Below are 20,679 nucleotides of genomic sequence, written 5' to 3'. Positions count from 1 at the left end.
AGCACAAAGTTAATGCAATTATGTTGCACTTACAATACATTGACTTTCTTGACACTGATAGTAGCGAAACGCAAACAAGCAAGCCAGGCATGCTGCCAACCACTGGGAGACAGACTTAACTTCTTGGCCATCGGATCTGCAGCCAACAGTGCCTGCGATCTGGCCACTGCTCATAATGGAGCACCAATATCCCTCAATTCAATGTCTGCACCCATATGTCGCTCTTAGGTGAAAATACTGGCATGTACATTGTTTTCATAATAAAGACTTGCGGATAAAGGAAAGTTCGCGAGCGCTGTTTGCAGCCATTGCCGTTGTGTATGGCACTTGAAGTGCCAGATTCTTTGCAGCAGGGCCATCACAGTGCTCGTACATGTTCAAGGAGGTGTTATTGTCATAGGTTGGGCCTGGAATCTTTGACATGCTTCCTCTCCAAATATGCAGGGTCCCTGAATGGTGGCAGCCTACGCCTGCTAGGCTCTGGCAGTGCAGGAGCAACAGCTGGCAGTGGCCCCCCACAAGGTCCCCAGGGATCGGGTCTCTTCTCCGCTGCAACTGGGGGATCTAGCCACCCATTTGGGGCTGCTGGGTCAGGTGGTTACAACCCGAGTGCTGGTGCATCTGCCTTCTCGGGGGGATTTGCATCCGGTCTGGGGGTCGGCTATGGAGGATCCTCATCTCTAGGACCCATCGGAACATCGCCTGCTGGCCCCGTGGGCATCGGTGAGTGCACGTTTGGCATGCTCATTGTTGAATTGCTGAGACATGTTCATGGGAGTGACACTAGTAAGGTACTGTTTCTCATATCAGCAAGAGGACGAAAGGCTGGTGTGGAGTGATATTGGGGAGGAGCGAGCTACTGCGACATTCTTGGCTTGTCATGAATAATAACATCATGCTGAAAAGAATGTGGCCACATTACTGTTGTTACAGTTGCTGCAGAATGAAACCCAGCAAATAGTCCATTGCCACATTGTCATGTGCACCTAAAAACAACCTAATTGTGTGAAAAGTGTCTAGCACATCCTGCTGGTTCTTCATCTTCTCTACATGGTTTGCGTCTCTGTCTTAATATCATGTGTTTTGCACTCGCTGTTTATGAGGGTATGTCAATGACGGCTTGCCATAATGGCTTTGTCAATCGTTTTCTTGTGTATTCATCTGTGCTAATGAAGTTGTTGACACCGACATCATCTGGAAACAGTGTTGTTGGCAGCACTGTGTGTGCCCCCATGTGTCTGTCAGCAATAGCAGCACTGACATGATCTGCATCTTTAGGCGAATCTTGTCTAGTGATGTCATGTGCCTTCTGGGATGACATGTGCCTTCTGGGATGACATGTGCCTTCTGGGATGACATGTGCCTTCTGGGATGACATGTGCCTTCTGGGTGGCACCATAATTTGCATGCTTGAAGCAGCTCTTAATTATAGCGGCAGCTCATGCTGCAGCCACCATCTTAAGCTCCGTAAACAAGCCCACATCATTGGTATGTATTCCTTGGCAATGTCCATTATCTTCCTGCCTTTTCATAGTTCTGGTGATAATGGCCATCTTGTCCTGAAGCATCAAGAACTTTAGCTTTTTGACTGGCAGAGATATTATGGCAGGGTAGCCGTGTAAGGAGCAAGTTATCGATCGCTTTGGTTATGCTGAACACCACAGAACAGTGGGGACAGCTTCAGCACCTGCCGAGTCGCAGAGTATTGTGTTGCATGTCAGCATAGGTCTGTGAAGTTGTGGCCGTGCCATTTGAAATGAGTGATGAGCACTGAAAATGAAATGAGCACTCTCGGTCTGCTCACACCACCACACTCTCCTCTCAGTTTGCTTGATAACATTGAAGCAAACATGCTTCTGGAGCACATTCTTCGATGAAAAGCAATAGCTCCGGTAGGTAGAGCTGTGGGAGGTTGCAGATTCATTTGCTGGCCAGAGCAACTGTAGTTCAGTGGAGGCAGGACCTAAATCTGCTTGTGCATTCAAGTGTGAGCACATGGAGTAAGGTATCCCAGGTGATCAAAATTAATTAACGTGTTTTGTAGATTTCGTACAATTAAAGTGTTTCGTAGACTCTATGTTGCTTTGGGATGTTAAAACCAACCAAAGGAGGCAACTGCCACTGCTATGCTTGACAAAAGCAAGGTAACACTGGTTCCCGACGTGTTCCCCTTGCAGTGAAAATGTGTATTTCTCTCCTGTGTCAATGGTTCTTCAGAGCTGCAGGTGCTTAAACCACTGGAATCGGACCAATTTGCTGCAGGTCTAGGTGGGAGCACCGAATCCCCTCGGCGGGACTCACTGGAACGGCGTGACGGTGGGGCAAACATGTTGGGAGGCAGTCGGGGCCCCTTTGCTGCCACCCTCGAGTCTGCCTACTCGGCGGCAGCAGCAGGGGGGCCCCTCGGTGCCAAGGGAAGCCAGTTCTATGGGGCCCTCGGCACAGTGGCGGCCTCTCCAGGCCCAGTGGGCATGCTGCCCCAGAGCCTGACACCTCCACCACCCTCCCTCAATGGATCCTCTTCCAACCTCAGCTTAGGTAAGCACACCTGACAATTTTTACTATTTTAGTCTAAAAGCCAGATTTTCATAACTTTTCTGTGAAGGATAGTGCTGTAGTCATACAGAAAGCTATTTGCCTTTATGAACTGCACCACTAGCCCAGCAGCTTAGTACTATTATAGAGCTTGCTTATGGTTGTCATATCGACAACAATAATCTTATAATCTGTGTGTCCAGTAAAGGCCAAACTAATTTAAAGACAGTGCAAGTACAGTAAAACGTCATTAATTTGGATTTCATAGGACTGAAAGAAATGCCCAAATTAACCGAACATTGAATTATTGAGGGTACAGTGAAACCTCGTTAAGGGCGGGACATCGGTCCTAAAAATGTTTTTCTTATATTTTGGTGAATGTTTAATAATTTCAAACTCGTTACAGGGCTTTTTGATGATTCCGTCTTGCTAAACCAAAAACTTAATGCATGGCACCATTGCTAAAGATCTACTGTAGGGGGTGATGCTATTGTTATTCATTTGGAAGCATTTTACAGACAAGAAAACAACCTTGCATTTATGATGAACATTTTTTTTCTAATTAGCAGCGATTACTATGCCTGAATGTAATTTTCGTGACGGTACAAGAGTAATAAATGTGGCATCAACCCCCCCCCCCCCCCCCTATCATTTCAATACGAATAAAATGACACCACCCTTGAACATACTTTTCTAATTAGCAGTTAGTACTATACCTGAATGTAATTTTGATGACTGTGCAAGAGTAATAAAAATAGCATCACCCCCCCCCCCCCCCCCCCCCCCCCCAATTTAGGAACATTTGGGAGCCGGATGATGTCGGCTGCACCTGGGGCTGAGGCCAAGTACCTGGTGCGAAATGGGCCACTCAGCAGCGTCCTGGGTTCTTCCAATGCACTGGTGCCCGGCCGCACGCTCCAGAGGAAGTGAGTGCCCCCTTATCTCTTCTGGCTTGCTTGACTACACCTCCTAGGGATGCGTAACTCTTCTCGAGAACAGTCCACTGTAGTTATAGCTGCTGTGTCAGAATCGTGCTTGCTTTCTTTTATCTGCGTCACTCGATTGTGAAGATGGCACAGATGTGTTGAAGCACTTTATTCTTCCTGTTTTGCTGTGGGAATGTTAGCATCGTTGTCTTTGTGGGACTGACCAGTGGGAAGATGTTTTGCTGCATCTTGCTTCGAGCAAGTTTATCCAGAGAATTTCCACAAGCAGGTGAAATCGATATCGAAAAAAGTCGCTGGTCTTAATTTATGTGTTGCTTGTATCTCATGGAAGGTGTGTACTCAGGCAAAACTTTATTGAAATGCTTGCTTTTACCCACCACCCTTGTAACGTCTGCAGAAACATAATCAGTTTTAATGTTCAGAGGTTGGCAGGTATGCATTTAGTCAGTACAGTTAAATAACAAGGCTTAATAGCCCTGAGTCCAAGAGTAAGGCAGTGTGATTGTCAGTGATTGTCAAAGGGTATTACTTTAGTGTGCTGCCTAATAACTGAGAATGGAGCATTATGGCTACACTGTTCTTTACAAACCGCAGTGAAAACAAGGGCATAGCTCAAAACCTATTATACCCGTTGTGGTGGTGCGGTAGCTTTGGCGTTGTACTGCTAAACTCGAGGGCGCGGTATTAAGTCCCGGTCACAGCACCTGCATTTCGATGAGGGCGAAATGCAAAAAACGCTTGTGTACCATATGTTGGGTGTACATTTAGGAACGCCACCTGGTCAAGATTGATTGCTGTTCTGGCAAGTAAAACCCCAGAATTTAATTTAAATCTATAGTAGCAGCTCACTTCATGGTAGCAGTAGTTACACGATTTTGAAAATAGTTGTTAGGCAAGCAGTTTGGAAAACAGAAAACAAAGACAGGCTCAGCGTTATGTCCATCCTTTATTGCGTTTTCTTGCACTGCTTGCCTCAGTAATTGAATACCAATTCACCTGTTATCTATCTTCCTTGAAGACGGCTAGATGGAACCTCCTGTTTCCATTTGTTGTTCCAGCTCGAGCCTGGAGAAGCCCCCTGGCCGCAGCCGCCTCTTAGAAGACTTCCGAAATAACCGCTACCCCAACCTTCAGCTCAGAGACCTGGCCAATCACATAGTCGAGTTCTCCCAAGATCAACATGGCTCCAGGTAGGGCTCTCTCAGCAATGAAGTTGTCATTGTCTCTTCCTTATGCGATAATAATTCCTCTGTTGCCCAAACTGTCAGCCCAAAGGCATGGCATATTAGCCGTACTTGCCTTCACCAGTCTCATCTACTTGGTTGTTCCGTTTGCTAGTGGACAACAGTGGCATGTACTGCACTCCACGCTTGTTACAACAGACCCGCGAACAACAGACTTTCGGATATAATGGACCATATTTGAACCTTAGTTTGCTCTATTTTATTAATGCAACGAAGTTCGCTTTTAATGGACCATGCTACAACGGACTATTGTCTGCAGTGGATGAAATTGGCAAATTTTTGTCAAAATTGGGCATATAAAACGGACTTTAGCCGTGTTGACACAGGCTGGCAACTGACTTGTGAGGGTCAGCCGACAATCATGAGTCAATATTGTGCGCGCAAGGGAGGGAGGAAATCAGGATGGAAGCCCGCTGGCTTTTGCGCACAAGGTGAGCGGGAGGGCGTTCTACTCCGGTGGCTGCTGCTCATGGCGCGGCTGCCATTTCTTGAAAGCGATCTGCAATGTGGACTAAGTGGGCCCAGTGCTGGTAGCTTCGTATGCGCTGTACTTTCGCCGTTTAGTTCGCATTGAAGCGAGACAACACGAAGGTCCATCCGCCTTTTTCACAGCGTGTGCACCCTGCCCTAGCAGATTAGTCATGAAATATCTTGGAAGGCACGCGCACGGCTGTGTGGCCAGATATCGAGGGAAAGTACGCCGGAAAAATAAAAAGCTCTTGGGCGCGCGCTGTTGTAAACGCTCGTGCCATGTACCGCGTTGAAACTCTGCTGGTAGCACGACGTCGGTGCGGTGCTGAAAACGTGCATAAGACTGCAACTCCACTTTGAAACAGAAAATAACAGAAAAGGGCCAGGGCTTGGTCCGGACTGCACCATGAACCACGTAGTTGCTGCCTTGCATTGGCGGCTGTCAAATTTATCGATAAACCCCTGCGTTACACTTGGGCGACAGTTCAAAAACACGTTGCTGATGCAGTCTTCTTCCAGTGGACTGATGCAGTCCACTGTTGCAGGTGGCAGCAGCGCATGCCCGACTTCGTGTACTCTTTTAAGGCGTGGTAACACTGGGTTGATGCGACACCAACAAGACGCTGACGCCGATGATTGGCTGACTATTCAGCACTGTGTCACTGAGACTATTTGAACGTAATAGGCCGACAACGATGCAACCGACGGGTGCGAGTTGTCATATAGCGCGACAGGATTTCGTGTGACGGCTCCGACAAAATCAGCGTGCCGACCGCAGTAGCTTGACCAAACCCTACGTTATCAGCCGTCGAACCGACAATGCGATAGCTGCAGCTCATTCACTTGTAAATATAATTATTCGCGCTCAAAATGCGGCAACATGCCTTTGAAGTTGAATTGTACATTCTTCAGTCCTTTCAAGCCATGCATGTGAAGTTTGAGTAAATGTTGATCCGGTTTAGTGAAGTTTGGGTTAGGCCTGACCCCGTCGAGTTCGTGCACCCGCTACCAGTGGAGCTCGACTTAAAAAATAAGCAGTCGGGACGAAGGAAACCGCTCTTATAGTTAGGTTGTGGCCCTATATCGATTTGATAACTACTCTTCGCACAGCACGTACACAATAAGCGGCAAGCGGCGGCACAGCGCTGTGCCAACACCTTGTACTTTGGTCACCATTCCCGAACGCTGCCGGTCGCATTCCCGTAGATGGTGGCTCTGTGTGTGTTGTTATGCTGACATTTCTTAATTCCAAAGAAGCACTGTTTCCTTTGCGTCAAACAGGAAAGGAGAGACAGTGCATTCGATACAGCAGCATAAACTCGATCAGTTGCCAACGGTGTCAGCGATGCCTTTTAGCGAGAGAACTACACGGCATATACCGTATTTATTCGCGTATAACCCGCACCAAAATGTGAAAAAACGCGTTTAAAAAGTGGGGGTGCGGGTTATCTGCGAATTTTTTCCTTGGGAGGGGGGGGGGGGTCGGCTTCACCGCAATGTGCGGCGGCCTTCCCGTGTAGTCCGCCATCCCCATCGTCATCGACGCTTGTCAAGCCGATGAAGGGCCAACGAAAGGCCAGCATTGTTGAGCCTCGCGTTAGGCGCTGTTTAGTGTACTTACCCCAGTTTGCACTGTTTGCCTGCTTTGTTTTGGCATCATGAGTGCGACTCGACGGCAGTGTTTCACAGCGAAAGAGAAGCTAAAGATTATAGCCGCTGCCGAAGAAATCGGCAACAGAGCTGCTGCAAGACAGCATGACGTCGACGAGTCGTGCATTCGCGACTGGAGGAAGAAAAAAAGAGAGTCTCGAAGCAACGAACCGGAACAGGCGAGCGTTTCGGGGTCCGAAGACTGGCGCGTACCCCCACCTCGAGACGCAGCTTGCGAAGTTAATTGAGGAGCAGAGAAGTCGTGGCCACGCTGTTTCGACTGAGATGGCGCAAATGGAAGCCCTGAAGTTGGCCCGGGAATTGAACATTCCACGTGAGTTTCGTGCAAGCCGTGGATGGCTTCAGCGCTTCATGCGAAGACATGGATTTTCTATGCGGCGGCGAACAACCATGTGCCAGCGGCTTCCTGAAGCCTACGAGGAAAAGTTGTTGAACTTTCAACGATATGTGATCGCACTTCGGAAGGAGCACAGCTATTTGCTGTCTCAGGTGGGAAATGCTGATCAAACACCTGTGTACTTTGAGATGCCGATGGACACGACCATGGAAAAAAAGGGCTCCAAATCAGTCAGCGTGCTGACCGGCGGAAATGCCAAGCTGCGCTGCACAGTCATGCTATGCGCTTTGGCTGACGGCACGAAACTGCGCCCGTATGTGATTTTCAAACGCAAGACGCTACCTAGCATTCCACTGCCCCCAGGAATCGTTGTGCGTGCGGAAGAAAATTCGTGGATGAACAGTGGCCTAGTCGGTGACTGGCTTCGAGTAATCTGGGAGCGAAGACCAGGTGCCTTGCTGGCACGCCGGTCGATGCTCGTACTAGATTCCTTCAGAGGCCACTGCACTGATGCGGTGAAGGCTCGCCTTGCCGAGACCAGCACCGACCTCGTCATAATACCTGGCGGCATGACGTCCATGCTACAGCCACTCGACGTGTGCCTGAACAAGCCGTTCAAGGCACACGTGAAGCGGCTGTATGCCCAGTGGATGGCCGACGGCATGTACGCCCTCACACCGACGGGACGCGTGCGAAGGCCTGATATTCCATTGCTGTGCCAGTGGATCGTGGATGCGTGGAAAGCGATACCGGCCGATTTGGTGCGCAAAAGCTTTAAAAAATGTGCGATCAGTAATAGTCTGGATGGTTCCGAGGACGACTACGTCTTTGAGAGTGGCGATGAAGCCTCGGATGGCAGTAGTGAGAGCGGCGTCGATTAAGAATCGGATAACCAGTGACGTGGTGGCGGTCGTTTGAATAAATGTTCTGAAAACGAAATGATCACTGAGTGTGAGTTGCATCTTTCTAGCGCTCATTCTTTTTTTTTTCAGGTAAACGTGCGGGTTATACGCGAGTTTTTTTTTTTTTTTTTCCGCCGAGTTCAAAGTTAGGGGTGCGGGTTATACGCAGGGGCGGTTTATACGCGGGTAAATACGGTAAGTGGGGACTTATGCCGAGCACAGTTGTCTCTAATAATACTTTATAGCACGCGCAAACTGTAAGTATGCAGTATGTAAGTAGTTAAACAAAAGCGAGAATCATTAGTAGTAGCCCATAATATATATGTGTCTGGATCACAGTTACACTTGTTTAAGGGACTCTGCCACTCATACTGACTCGTCCGTATGTTTCGCTACGTTTTGAGATTATTTCACATCAGTGATGCGCCGTTTCTACAATAACCGAAGCTAACGGCAATCTGAAGCTGTAGAGGTAAACAAATGCACTGCTTTGGCAAATCCCATGTGGAAGGCTGCGCTCGAAGGCTTCTTGAAAGAAATATGCGAAATGTTTAGTGAATATGTAAAAGGAATACAAAAGGCGATGTGCAATCGTACACATTAGCGACAACGAACTGAAGGCAGGCGCATCGGCAGACTGCACTCAGCGTTAAGGGGAAACACGCCTCTTAGGAGCCGAAAATTTGCCCGAAAATAGTTTTCAGAAATGTCATTTTCGTGTTCCTACTACCGTCCCACACCTGCCTGCAACTTTTTATTTAAAAATACCTCATATTGATGGCGTAACAGCGATTCAAAGATTCGTTGGCACACCCACAGCCCTTTAAATTGTGGACCAATTGTGCTTATTTCGGCTGCCTATAACTCGTGAATGGCTCGCTCAACGGCGGCCATTTTGGTATCGTTGAAAAGCTCGCGCGTTTGGCTTCTTTTTATCACTCAGTAAGCAACCCTGTGCTCGCCGCCTTCACAAATAAAACCAAAAAAAGAAAGCGTGTACAGAAAGTAGTCATTGGCCAGTTAGGATCACGTGGCTATGATGGCGCCACATTATTGGCTTAGGGCACTGGATAGGAAAATTTGGCTGGTAGAGGCGCCATTTTGTCTTTGGTTACGACCGTGCCACGACAAACATGCCTGGAGGACCGAAAAAGTTCCACGCTGTGTATCAGTTCGGCTGAAAGCGAGCAAAAAATAAGAAACGTGCTAAGGGCAAGACATCGCGGGACACTGCAACAGATGAGCAAGCGACTTTCATGGCTAAGGCACCCGACAACGGCGATGGAGGTGATAGCAGTCCAACATCGCGCGGCCTTGAACCGATGAGCAAATGACTCGTGGTGCTGGTGCATCCGACAACGGCAGTGTATCGCGCGACTCTACAACGGGTCAGCAATCGATTCGCAGCGATGCTGGTGATAGTGATCTGCAGACCAGCGGCATCCTTCGCGCCTACTCCGGCAGTGTGAGAGTTGACGCTAGAACTGTCACGAGCAGCGAAATAGCTCAAGTGGGTGCCCGTGATCAAGTCACGCTTGATAAACTCGAGTCGATGCCGGCAACAGCGCGAAAGACTGCTGTTTCCACTGATGCAAGCGACGCCTCATCGGCTTCAGCCGTGGGCATTGCAGCTTTATACGCATTTGTTGACCTTAACCTTGTCAATGTGCTACTTGCTGCCCTGCAGTGCAAGGTATGCGGAGGATGTGTGAAACTAGTCCTGGGCGACCGTGACTACGGCCTCGCCAAGAAACTGGTCCTGTTGTGTGAGAATGGGGGTGAAGTTGCGGCGCAGTGGAACTCGCGCAGAGTTGATGGTGAAAAGACATGTAATACGTTTGAGATTAACGTGTTAGCCACACATGCAATGATCAGCAGTGGAAATGGCCAAACAGCCATGAACGACATCTTCGCGTCGATGGGACTTTTGCGCAGGGGGCTCCACAATCAAACGTTTCAGCGGCACCTAAAGAAGACGCTAGAGCCTGCTGCCACCCGAGTTGCCGCGACCGTTATGACTCGGTGTGCGAAAGAAGTCACTGAACTGTATGAGGACATTAGTTTTGGACACAAAAAGGACATTGCCGTGTGCTACGACGGAACTTGGTTGACAAGGGGACATTCCTCACATATTGGTGTTGGAACTGTTGTTGAACTCTTCACTGGATATGTGCTCGATTACCATGTGATGTCTAACTTTTGTTTGGGCTGCGAGAATGGCCCTAAGCCAGACAGTGAGTGCTATCACCTTTGGAAGTTGAGCCACCAGTGCCAAAAAAGCACAAGCTGCAAGTCTGGCCAGATGGAAGTCGATGCAGGCAAAATCTTGTTTGAGAGGTCACTTCAGCGACATAACCTTCGTTATACCACCATGTTGTGTGACGGCGACAGCCACACATACAATGCAATTAAAGAAGTGGTTTATGGATACATTAAGTTTATGGATACATTGAAGTAGAAAAGGAGGATTGCATTAACCATGTGAGGAAACGCATGGGCACCGCACTCCGCAACTTATTACAGAAACACATGGATACATTGAAGTAGAAAAGGAGGATTGCATTAACCATGTGAGGAAACGCATGGGCACCGCACTCCGCAACTTATTACAGAAACACAAGGGTGAAGGCAAACGAAGCCTCGGTGGCAATGGGAGATTGACAGCCGAGCTGGTCGGCAGGTTGGCTGTCTACTATGGGTGAGCCCTAAAATCACATGTTGGTGATGTGGAAGCCATGAGCCGCACCGTGATGGCAACTTTTTATCATGTGACTTCCACTGACAGTTGCCCAAACCATGCCCTGTGCCCGGCTGGTGAGCAGTCTTGGTGCCCCCACAATGCAGCAAAGGCCAAAGGGGAGCCAGAGCCTAGGTACAAATACAATTTGCCTAGTGATGTGGCTACAGCTCTTTTGCCAGTGTACCAGCACTTGTCAGAAAAGAGCCTGCTGCAGAGGTGCCTGACGGGAAGGACTCAGAATTCGAATGAGTCTCTGCACTGTGTAATCTGGAGCTTGCTAGCAAAAGAGCAGCACTGGTCTCTTGTTGCAATACAGGCAGCTGTTGCAGAAGCTGTGCTGCGTTTTAATGCTGGCAACGAGTATAAAGCTGCAGCAGTGCTAGCAGAGCTGGACATGAATATAACACCCACTGGGTCCAGCAGGGCAAAAGAAAAGGACTTGCAGCGGAGTACAAGTCCTACCCAAAAAAAGGGCAGCATCACTTGGCCTTGCTAAGGCAGTAAAATAAAAGCACCATGACAGCATGCATCCTGACTATTCCCCTCGTTCATTTTGAGATATATCGGATATATGGTATAAGATATATATAAGATATGATATAAGATATATCGGGCATATAGATATATGCAACTTTTCTTTAAATTTACTTTGGACTCTTTGCAATAACGTTGTTACACATGGTGACCAAAGTTTCGGAAGTGAGGCGTTTCGGACATTACGGAGTTAAGATAAAATGGGACGTTTCATGTTGGATTATCAGTGTCTGTTGTAACGAGAGTCGACTGTAGTTTGGAGCAAGGTATTCAAGGCATTCGTGCATTTATCACCTGGTTGTGCGTAGTGCATGCGCCAGTTCCTTGGCTGCATTCTCAAGCAGGGAAGAGCTCATGGTTTTTCAGTGAAACTGCATTCCAATAAATTTATTTGGCAGATATACCTAACCAGTGGCATTTGCATGGACATTTGCCAGGGTGTCTACCAACCGGGAAAACCGGGAATTCTCAGGGATTTTGAGTAGTCTGGAAAAAATCAGGGAAAACTCTGGGAAATTATGCCTCTATCGGGGAAAATTAGCGGTAATTTTGTTGAAAGGGTCGAAAGTCGCGGTAATGCTGGCACTTCGAGTAATAGATAGGAATCGTAATAAATCGTCTTTGACCCCCTGTCGTCGGCTGGAGGAGTTCCCAGTATACAGTTAACGACCGACTTTCCGGATGCCCGATAATTTGGACGGCTTCGCGGCACCACCATGTACCCCATATAGTCAATGTATCGGAACGTCTGAAATTTCAGACGCAAGAACCTTTCGCCTTCCGATTTTCCGGACTTTTTGCCGTGACTGCAGGTCCGAAACAGCATTAATCAAAGCCAACACCGCTGCCGTACTGATTACCTCGCCGCCTCTAACCGACGCTCTCGCACGCAGTTCCTCTAACAGCCGTAGCCAGCACTGCGGCAATGCTAGGCCTAGCTGCTTCGACATTACCTATTAAGCTTCTTGCCGTTGGGTGCCCTGTTTTTCATTGAAAGAATTCGCTGCTGTCAGCAATGGCACAGACTGCGCCTTTGTGGTCTTCGCAACTGGCTTCGAAGCTCGGCAAGCACGATGCGTTAGATAACACCGGTTTTTTATAGTCAGCTTCGCCTCAGCACGGAAATGTTACGTGGTGAAGCATACGCAAAAGTATTGCGGTGAAGCATTACAAGTGTCGAAAGGGGTATTGTCGTGGGTCACAATATCTTAATGAGAGCAGCATTCCGGGCAAGTTGGTATTCCATTACTTAAATGATATTGCGCGACACTAAAAAACGACACGGACGTGAGAGAAGACGCGATCTACGCTGCCTGCTATGTATAAAACTGACGCAGTGGCACAATAAACTTAGTTGAAAGTTTGCGCTTGGTGTGTCGTCTTCTCTCACGTCCATGTCGTTTTTTAGTGTCGCGCAATATCATTTAAGTCACAATATCTATTCCTTAATTATACACGCGTGCATCCAGGATCTCCTGTTACAGTACGAGCACCGATGTGCCTAATATGTGTACTGACAGGCCTTCAGAGCGTGTTCGAATATGCCTGTGGCGGTTTCAGCCCTTAAGGGCAGTAAATGACATGCATTTACTTTTTCAAACTGGGCAATTTTTCGGACGTTTTCGCGGCCCCTAGGGATTACGAAAAATCGGACGTGGACTGTGCAACTGACCAAGAAGGTGCTTCAAATCGTTCATGGGGCAAACGAGTGGCGGAAGGAGGGCAAGAACAGAAAGAACCTACGCATTGAGGAATGAACGGGAAAGGAAGCATGCTGCCGCCATTTTGAAGGAGCTTGAGCTCAAAAAAAAGTGTTGGCTGATGCCAGGATGCAGGTGTCCATTATCCAAACCAAAATAAACTCTTTAAAGCAGTGAAACACAACACTGAGGCGTTGTGCGCGGGCTGAGAGTATGCCAGGGCAGCTGAGGTTGACTTACAAGCTCTTGAGAGAGAATCTCAATTGTGACAGTTCAGGCCTCATACCACTGAGCTTGCTATCAGTTGATAGAAATAGCTCATATTAGAAAATATTTGCTTCTGTATGCATCTCATTTTTATTCGTATTTGAGAATGTCTGACTCAATTTGCAATATTTTTGAAGACATTTTATTTGCTGTGCATATTACTAACTCCTCCTTTCTATTCTCTTTTTGAATAACATAAGGACTACTCCTTAGTATTCAAACTGGATTAAGTCTTTTTATTTGTTTCATATGCTTACTAGAGAATGACAGCATTGGGCGACGTTGTTTCAGCCCATCTTGACATAAAACGTAGTTCTGCGTCACTCAGGGAATTTTGCAAAGGCACTCAGGGAAAACCTGCAAAACTCAAGGAATTCGGAAATGTCAACTTGGTAGACACCCTGTTTGCAATAATCTGAACATCTTTGTTTACAGGTTCATTCAGCAAAAGCTTGAAAGAGCGACACTGGCAGAGAAGCAGCTGGTGTTCTCGGAAATACTAGGAGCTGCGTACAACCTGATGACGGACGTCTTTGGCAACTACGTGATACAAAAGTTTTTTGAGTTTGGCAGCACAGAGCAGAAGCAGGCTCTCGCACTAAAGGTCAAGGGGCACGTGCTGCCCCTGGCCTTGCAGATGTACGGCTGCCGTGTCATTCAGAAGGCCCTCGAGTCCATCTCACCCGATCAGCAGGTGCGTAAACACATTTTATTAAGAAGGGAAAGGAGAGGTGCGGTTTGACCTATTTTGTCATGTTTTCTTGTTCTATATCTTTCTCTTGACTGATTTTCTCTGAGACTTGGGATTGCTGACATCTTGCCATTCAGGAAAAAAAGTATACAGTAGGACCTAATTGATAGGATCCCATTTCATTCGTGACAAAGAGCACACAAAATGGCCCAATATAGCTGCGTTTCTTTTTTTGCCAATTGATGCGTTCTCGGAAAGCACAATATTTCGGCACTAACATTGAATACATTGCCAAACTGTGATTTGTACGTTTCGTGACTGCTAAATTGAATGTGAGCTAGAAAAGCCACGAGGTGTGCGCAATCGAGAGCTGTAGGCGCCCACCACAGTGGCTTCCTCACAGTACCCGGCCGCACGTGTCACATAAAAATACCAGGGTGCACTTCGTTTTCTCTTCTGGTACCTGCAGATCTCTTCGGGGGGTCGTTGCCACCAACGATATCACGATAAGCATCTTTACCTATTTGTTTAGAGTGCATCAAGAGGGTCTGGTGTCTTAAAGGCATACCGACCATTGCAGGGTAGGGCTTAGTGAGCCACAATGCCTCATCAGCCGTTGCCTCGCTAAATATAGCGCGCCGCTATGCGCATGCTCTGGCTGCGGGGGAGGGGGGGGCACTGAGCTCTGCGTATGCAAGAAAACACTGTATTGTCCTAATTAATGGAAACAGTCTTTTTGCCTCTAGTGCCACTAGCACATTGCTGTGGGAGGATGGCACCCGATGGCTATGTTCCGTGCTCTTACGATAACCATCGGGCCCACTCGTGAGAGCTAGGGCAGTCTTCATCGGCTTGGGCCTCTGATAAGCCTGACTCAGCACAGCATGACTATGTGCAAGCACTAGACGCTGTTCTTTGGCTATGCGTTCAAGAAAGGACCAACACAAGGTGTGCACTCACCATATGTGCCAGGCACCGTAGACAAGCTCAAGTCAGAGCGATGCCAAAATAAAGGGGCCGACAGACAAGGAAATATATGTACATACTGTGTGCTGTCTCTGAGAGGTCTCTCGTGTGTTCGCTGTCAGACATACTGCCGTGGCACGAGCAGCACGAGCTCCGCCGCCACAAACTGGTCCGTGGAAAAGGGTGCCGGAGAACGCACCACAATTTCCGCTGCATATGGCATAGAGTCATTGGAAAAGTATTGCATGCTTTTAGTACGCTATAATATGCCTAGCCATTCCTTGCTGCAGGCAGTGGAAAGTGAGTATCACGTTTTGTTTTGGCGGCATCATATTCCGCCATTGCCCTCCTGCTAAATTTTGTTTGATTTCTCGTCGCTATGCTATAGGAAAACGACAAAGCCCATCTCTGGCCACTCTGGCCCACTAGCTTGGTGGGCCCCACCAGCTCGACGCGCGTCAGCGTCTCGTGCCGCAATGACTTTTGGCAAGTGGTCACGTCAAAACTTCCCTATAAAATTCCCTACTCGAAGGAGCTGCTCACCTAGGCCCCATTCAAGGAGCATAAACATGAGCTTGCCGTAGCTGCAAAAATAACAACACACATCTCGAGGGCCCACCTATTCAATGCGTGTCGGCATCTCGTATTCATGCATTGTTTCGTATTAGTAGATGTCACCTGCAGTTGTCCACCAAACTTCTTAGTAATTTGGGTCGTACGTTTTTTTACTTAGTACAGATGAATCTCGTCAGTTCTAACTAATGCGGTGGTCCCTTCAAATCTATGTGTATTTCAATGGGTGAAAATGCCCAGTAATTTGTGCACACAAGCACTTGCGATGGTTAATTCGAACATACGAGGTCTGTTGGAACAGTATCCTACCTTTGGCCGACGGAAAAAAGCTGGCTTAACTGGAGAGCGTTGGAAACCTAATCACCCTTAATGGAGGACGTGGCTTTGAATATCGACTTCCTTATTTCTTCATGGAGTTTGATGAAAATTGGCACAAATGTTTAGAATGTCTCCCTGATGCTTCCTGAAAAGTTTCAGAGTGATATCTTGAGAACAATTCATTCAATTAAATTGAGCAGAATTTTTCTCTCTCTAACTTTCTGGAGAGCCTGGGGAACTTAAAAAAACGTGATAGAAAGCGTGTTAAGTATTGACTGCATAGCCAAATGCCTGCTGAAGGTTGTGACATTCTTGTATTTTTTTTTTTTTTCACAACACAAATTCTTCGGAGTGCCATATTTTAGGTTACCTTCACATCAAGCGCACTTTCGGGGTAGACGAATAGCCATATTGTAAACTTACAAAGGGTCAAGATAAAAAAAGCGAGAATGTTACGACCTGCACTGTAGCCCAAGGAACATGACAAAGAAAACAGAGTCAAAATATGTTAAACGGTAACAAAGAAATCAGCTCCAGAAACTGAGCAGAAAGGCAGAAAAACAGTTTTGAGAAAACGGCTCTCAAAGTTTCACCTTCTCTTCAGTTCTCTAAAAGGCACCAAATTTGTAGTCTTCGGGGTGTTTTGTGATGTGGGACTTCTTGTACATGTGGCCTCTGGTCTGGCATGCTTCCCACCTCCCCTTTTTCTATAAAAAGAAAAAGGAGGGGGGGGGAGGCATTCTTTGCTGCTGCTGCGCTACAAAGAGCATGGTGCCTAGATTCAAACCAAGTGACATGCATAACTCTGTGTGGGCATGAATATAGTTCCAGTGTACATTCAGGCAGCCTGTACCTGCAGGCTGCCCGATTGATACCATTCTCCAGTACAATCAAAGAGGCATTTATTTTTTCTTTTGGTAGAATTGACCATGTTGCTGAATGAAGGTTCTGAGTGTCGGCAGCCTCCCAAGTCATCTTTACTTGACAATTGATGAAGAACTTAGGATCAGAGAGCCAGTGATAGATTTGCAGCTGCTAGGTGCTTTCCAGAATTGTACTTTTGTATGATGCCTCGATCACTTCTGCAGCCAGGTGTCTGTGCCAGCCCAAGGGGCCTAGTGAACAGAGCTCATGATGAGGTTCTCTTTATGAAGGAGTGGTATGATAGATATTGTTACGAGCTGTAGTGACAGTATGATAATAGAGCAATATGCTTGGTTGCGGGTCCGTGGTGCCAATGTGCGAAATGCCTAGCCGCAGATACAAGGAGCCGACACGCAATGTGCTTAGTCGCGCAGTTCGAGGTGCCGACGTACGAAGTACCTAGCCGCGCAGTCCGAGCCACCGATGCGCGAAATGCCTAGTCGCAGGCTCGAGGAGTCTACTCTCGATGCGCTTATTCGCGCAGTCCGACATGCCAACGCGCGAAATTTCTTGCGGTGGGCTCGAGGAGTCGACACTCTATGTGCTTATTCGCGCAGTCTGCGGTGCCGACGCGCGAAATGCCTGGTCGCGTGCTCAGGGAGTCGACACTCCATGCGCTTATTCGCGCAGTCCGAGGTGACGACACGCCATATGCCTAGTCGCAGGCTCGAGGAGTCAACCCTCGATGCGCTTAGTCGCGCAGTCCGAGGTGCCGATGCACAATGTGCTTAGGCAAGGGTCCAAGAAGTCCGCGCGTGATGTGCTTGATCGCCGAGTCAGACTCCCTAGGGGCGAAATGCTTAGCCGTGTGTCTGAGGATTGCGTGCGCGATGTGCTTCGTCACATATTCCGAAAAACCGAGTGCTGAAAGGCGTAGCCGCATGTCTGAGAATTCCGCGCGTGAATCTTGGTCGCAAAATCCATGTCGCCGATGCTTGGGAAGCTTAGCCACGAGTCTGAAATGTCCACAAGTATAGGGATCGGCCACGCTACTGCCGTGTCCGAGTAGCACCCATTTTCGATACAGCGAGATTACGGCGAGTGGAGACGTCCAGACTCGCAAGGTGCAAAGAACCGAGCAGACGACGCGAGCACCGGGCCAGTGGCAAACTGCGCTAGAGTCACGTGGCGGATGCGGCCAATCGCAGACTCCGGCACGACCTCCAATCATTTGCTTTTGATGCGCTTGTTTCTGTATGGAGGAGATAGCTGAAGCGGTAGGTTTGAAGACGGAGAAATGTGCTTTCCAACGAGACCAAGATGAGAGATATTGTGGCTTGAAAAACACTGTTTTTTTTTCTTAATTTCCGCGAGATTTTTTGCCGCCTTGGCTGATAAAACAAATTTTTAGAGCACTTCTAAGTGGTTTACAGTGATGATGTTTGGGTATCAGATAGAAAAAGGGTTATAGAAACTGAAAATGTGAATTTCAGGAAATCGACTTTTTGGCAATTTTTCGCGATGCGAAAGCCGTGTCCCCCCTTGAAGTAGTCTCCTTGGGACTCCACACACTTCACTCAGCAGTGCTGCCATTGTTGGAAGCATTCCGAGAAGGCCTCTTTCGGAATGGAATTTAGCTCAGCTGTCGTTGCAGCCATAATGTCCTCTCTTGTCTGAAATCGCGCTCCTTTCAATGGCCTCTTGATTTTGGGAAACAGCCAGAAGTCGCAGGCGGCCATATCAGGAGAGTAAGAATCCTTTTGAACTACAGGAATCTGGTTTTTCGCCAAAAAAGTCTGAATCAAGTGCGAGGAACGTGCAAGAGCATTATCGTGATGGATGCGCCAATTTCCTGTTGACCCCAACTACAGTCTGTTGCGCCGCACAGCGTCACATAGGCAACGTAGGACATCCCTGTAGTACTCTTTGGTGATTGTTTGACCCTGTGGTGCATACTGTAGTCGACACTTTGGCAACAACAGAGGCAATTATGTTGAAAAATTTAACCTCGTAGTTGACATCTCTTCGCAGTCGCAGCAGCGCTGCCGAGCAACCTCTTCGCATTCTAAGTGCCACACACCGCAGTCAACAGTAGATCCTTGTCACATGCCAGCACCGACTTCGTGTCACATTCGATAGCACGATGTCCAATTTTTCTTCTATGCTGAGCACCCGACGTCTTTTTTTATCCAAGCTTCGGCTTGACGCAAGACCTTTTTTGCACGACGCCACAACGCTCTCTGGCACCGCGCTGAAATGATGTTGATGTTGATGTGGCTTCATGCACAAACGCACAGGGTGCTTGGAGGCTGTTGTTCTGATTTCTGAAGCTTGTTGTTCTGCCGGGCGGGCCGCCTGATGGAGACGACGCACCGCCGTGTTTGCGCGACGAAATGTGGCAACCCTTCGTGTTAACAGATAGGTACGCAATAACCTGGTACAGTTTATGCGGATACAAAACACATTATGTTCTGGTGGCCATTGAGTCGGGGATTTGACTTTACTACTTTTAAAACGAAACTACTGTTTTAGCGGGTACAGTTTAACAATTCTTTTACTGTACTCTGTGAAAACTTCACTGTGTAACACTGCTGTATTGAGGGGAAGCCAACATTGAGGTATGGGGTTTATGCAACTCGTGCATTCCAAGCTTCGAAGCCATTGGCGATGATTACAACGGTGGAGTCGGCGCCATTGCTAACAGCGGCGAATTTTTCTAATGGCAAACAAAGCACCAAACAAAAAAAAAACTTGGTAGCGAACGTCCAAGTAGCTAGGCCTACATTGCAGCAGTGGTGGCTACAGCTGCCAGCAGTTTTTTGCTCGAACGCCTGTTCGAGGCTTCAAGATAATCAAAATTGTGGCAGTGGTCGCTTCAATCAATGCCGTTCTGGACCTGCAGTCATGGCTAAAGTGCAAAAAATCTAACGGCCAAGGGTTTCTGTGACCGAAATTTCACACATTCTTATACATTGACTCTATATGGTACAATGTCGGTGCCACATAGCGTCCACATTATTGGGCATGTCTGGAAAATTGGTCGTTGACTATGTAAACAGCGACGTGGTCCTGGGCAACTTATTTGGTTGCTATTGTGAGTGAATTTTTGTACGTCAGTGTCATAAGCAGCTTCATGCAGCATCTCGAGGAGCGTGGCAAGTTAGCGATAAAAGTGGTGGATAATATTGTGGAAAAAAAATTGCAATCATTCAGCTATCGCAGTGCGATCAACTGTTATGTTGCCACGGGGTTGAGATTTGGTGCTTTTCTCGCAATCACTGCTACCACAATATGACGGAAAATAGCAAGGCTGTGGCCATTGTGAGCACTTGTAAGGAATTGCAGCTACCATGCAGATTTCGTGTAAAATTCGAAACATGAACTGCGGTTTTCTTTGATATAGTCGTGCTGATATAAGCATTTATTGTTTTTGTGGTCCATTGGATAATTCGTCTTTCAGTCAATTCAGACTTTTTTTTTTTCGGTCAGTCAAATGTCATGCTGTTAGTGTTGTACTGCAGCATGACAGCATGGTCCGAATATTACATTAGCCTTATCTCCAAAAGAGTGTAAACAGCATTCAAGAAGGCTTGAATTAGGCTCTTCTCAAGGCCATACTATGTCTGCTCATGAAAGGTATTTGTGATTATTTTATGTGTGTGTGTGTGTGTATACGCACACGCGCATGCACAGTCAACTTCTGTTAATTGTACCCTTACGGGACCTATGAAATTGATTGAATTATCTTGCAGGTTGAGTTAATCATGATGAAAAAAAAAACGCAACACACACCGTTCAGTCATTTGGCAGTAGTTTCCTGATACTTACACAACACTGAACCAAGCGTGTGCCGTTTTTCTATGTGTCTCAAGTACAAAACTAATGTAGAATGTATGGAAAGGTGTTAGAGCTCCTAAAA

The 20,679-nt window shown here is 47.5% G+C and overlaps 1 protein-coding gene across 4 annotated transcripts in view; it reads left to right on the top strand.

The window, feature by feature from the left end:
- Positions 1 to 20,679, top strand: part of LOC142579307 (pumilio homolog 1-like) — a 101,431-nt gene that overhangs the window by 58,257 nt on the left and 22,495 nt on the right. For all 4 annotated transcript variants that reach the window (XM_075689371.1, XM_075689370.1, XM_075689373.1 and 1 more), the window contains 5 exons: positions 445 to 723; positions 2,263 to 2,538; positions 3,332 to 3,461; positions 4,541 to 4,672; positions 13,784 to 14,042. In XM_075689371.1, the coding sequence (XP_075545486.1) occupies positions 445 to 723; positions 2,263 to 2,538; positions 3,332 to 3,461; positions 4,541 to 4,672; positions 13,784 to 14,042 (1,076 nt within the window). The remainder of the gene's footprint in view (positions 1 to 444; positions 724 to 2,262; positions 2,539 to 3,331; positions 3,462 to 4,540; positions 4,673 to 13,783; positions 14,043 to 20,679) is intronic.

This window comes from Dermacentor variabilis, chromosome 4 (genome assembly GCF_050947875.1).
Source record: "Dermacentor variabilis isolate Ectoservices chromosome 4, ASM5094787v1, whole genome shotgun sequence".
Classification (NCBI taxonomy): Eukaryota; Metazoa; Arthropoda; class Arachnida; order Ixodida; family Ixodidae; genus Dermacentor; species Dermacentor variabilis.
This window is presented reverse-complemented; position numbering and strand designations above follow the sequence as displayed.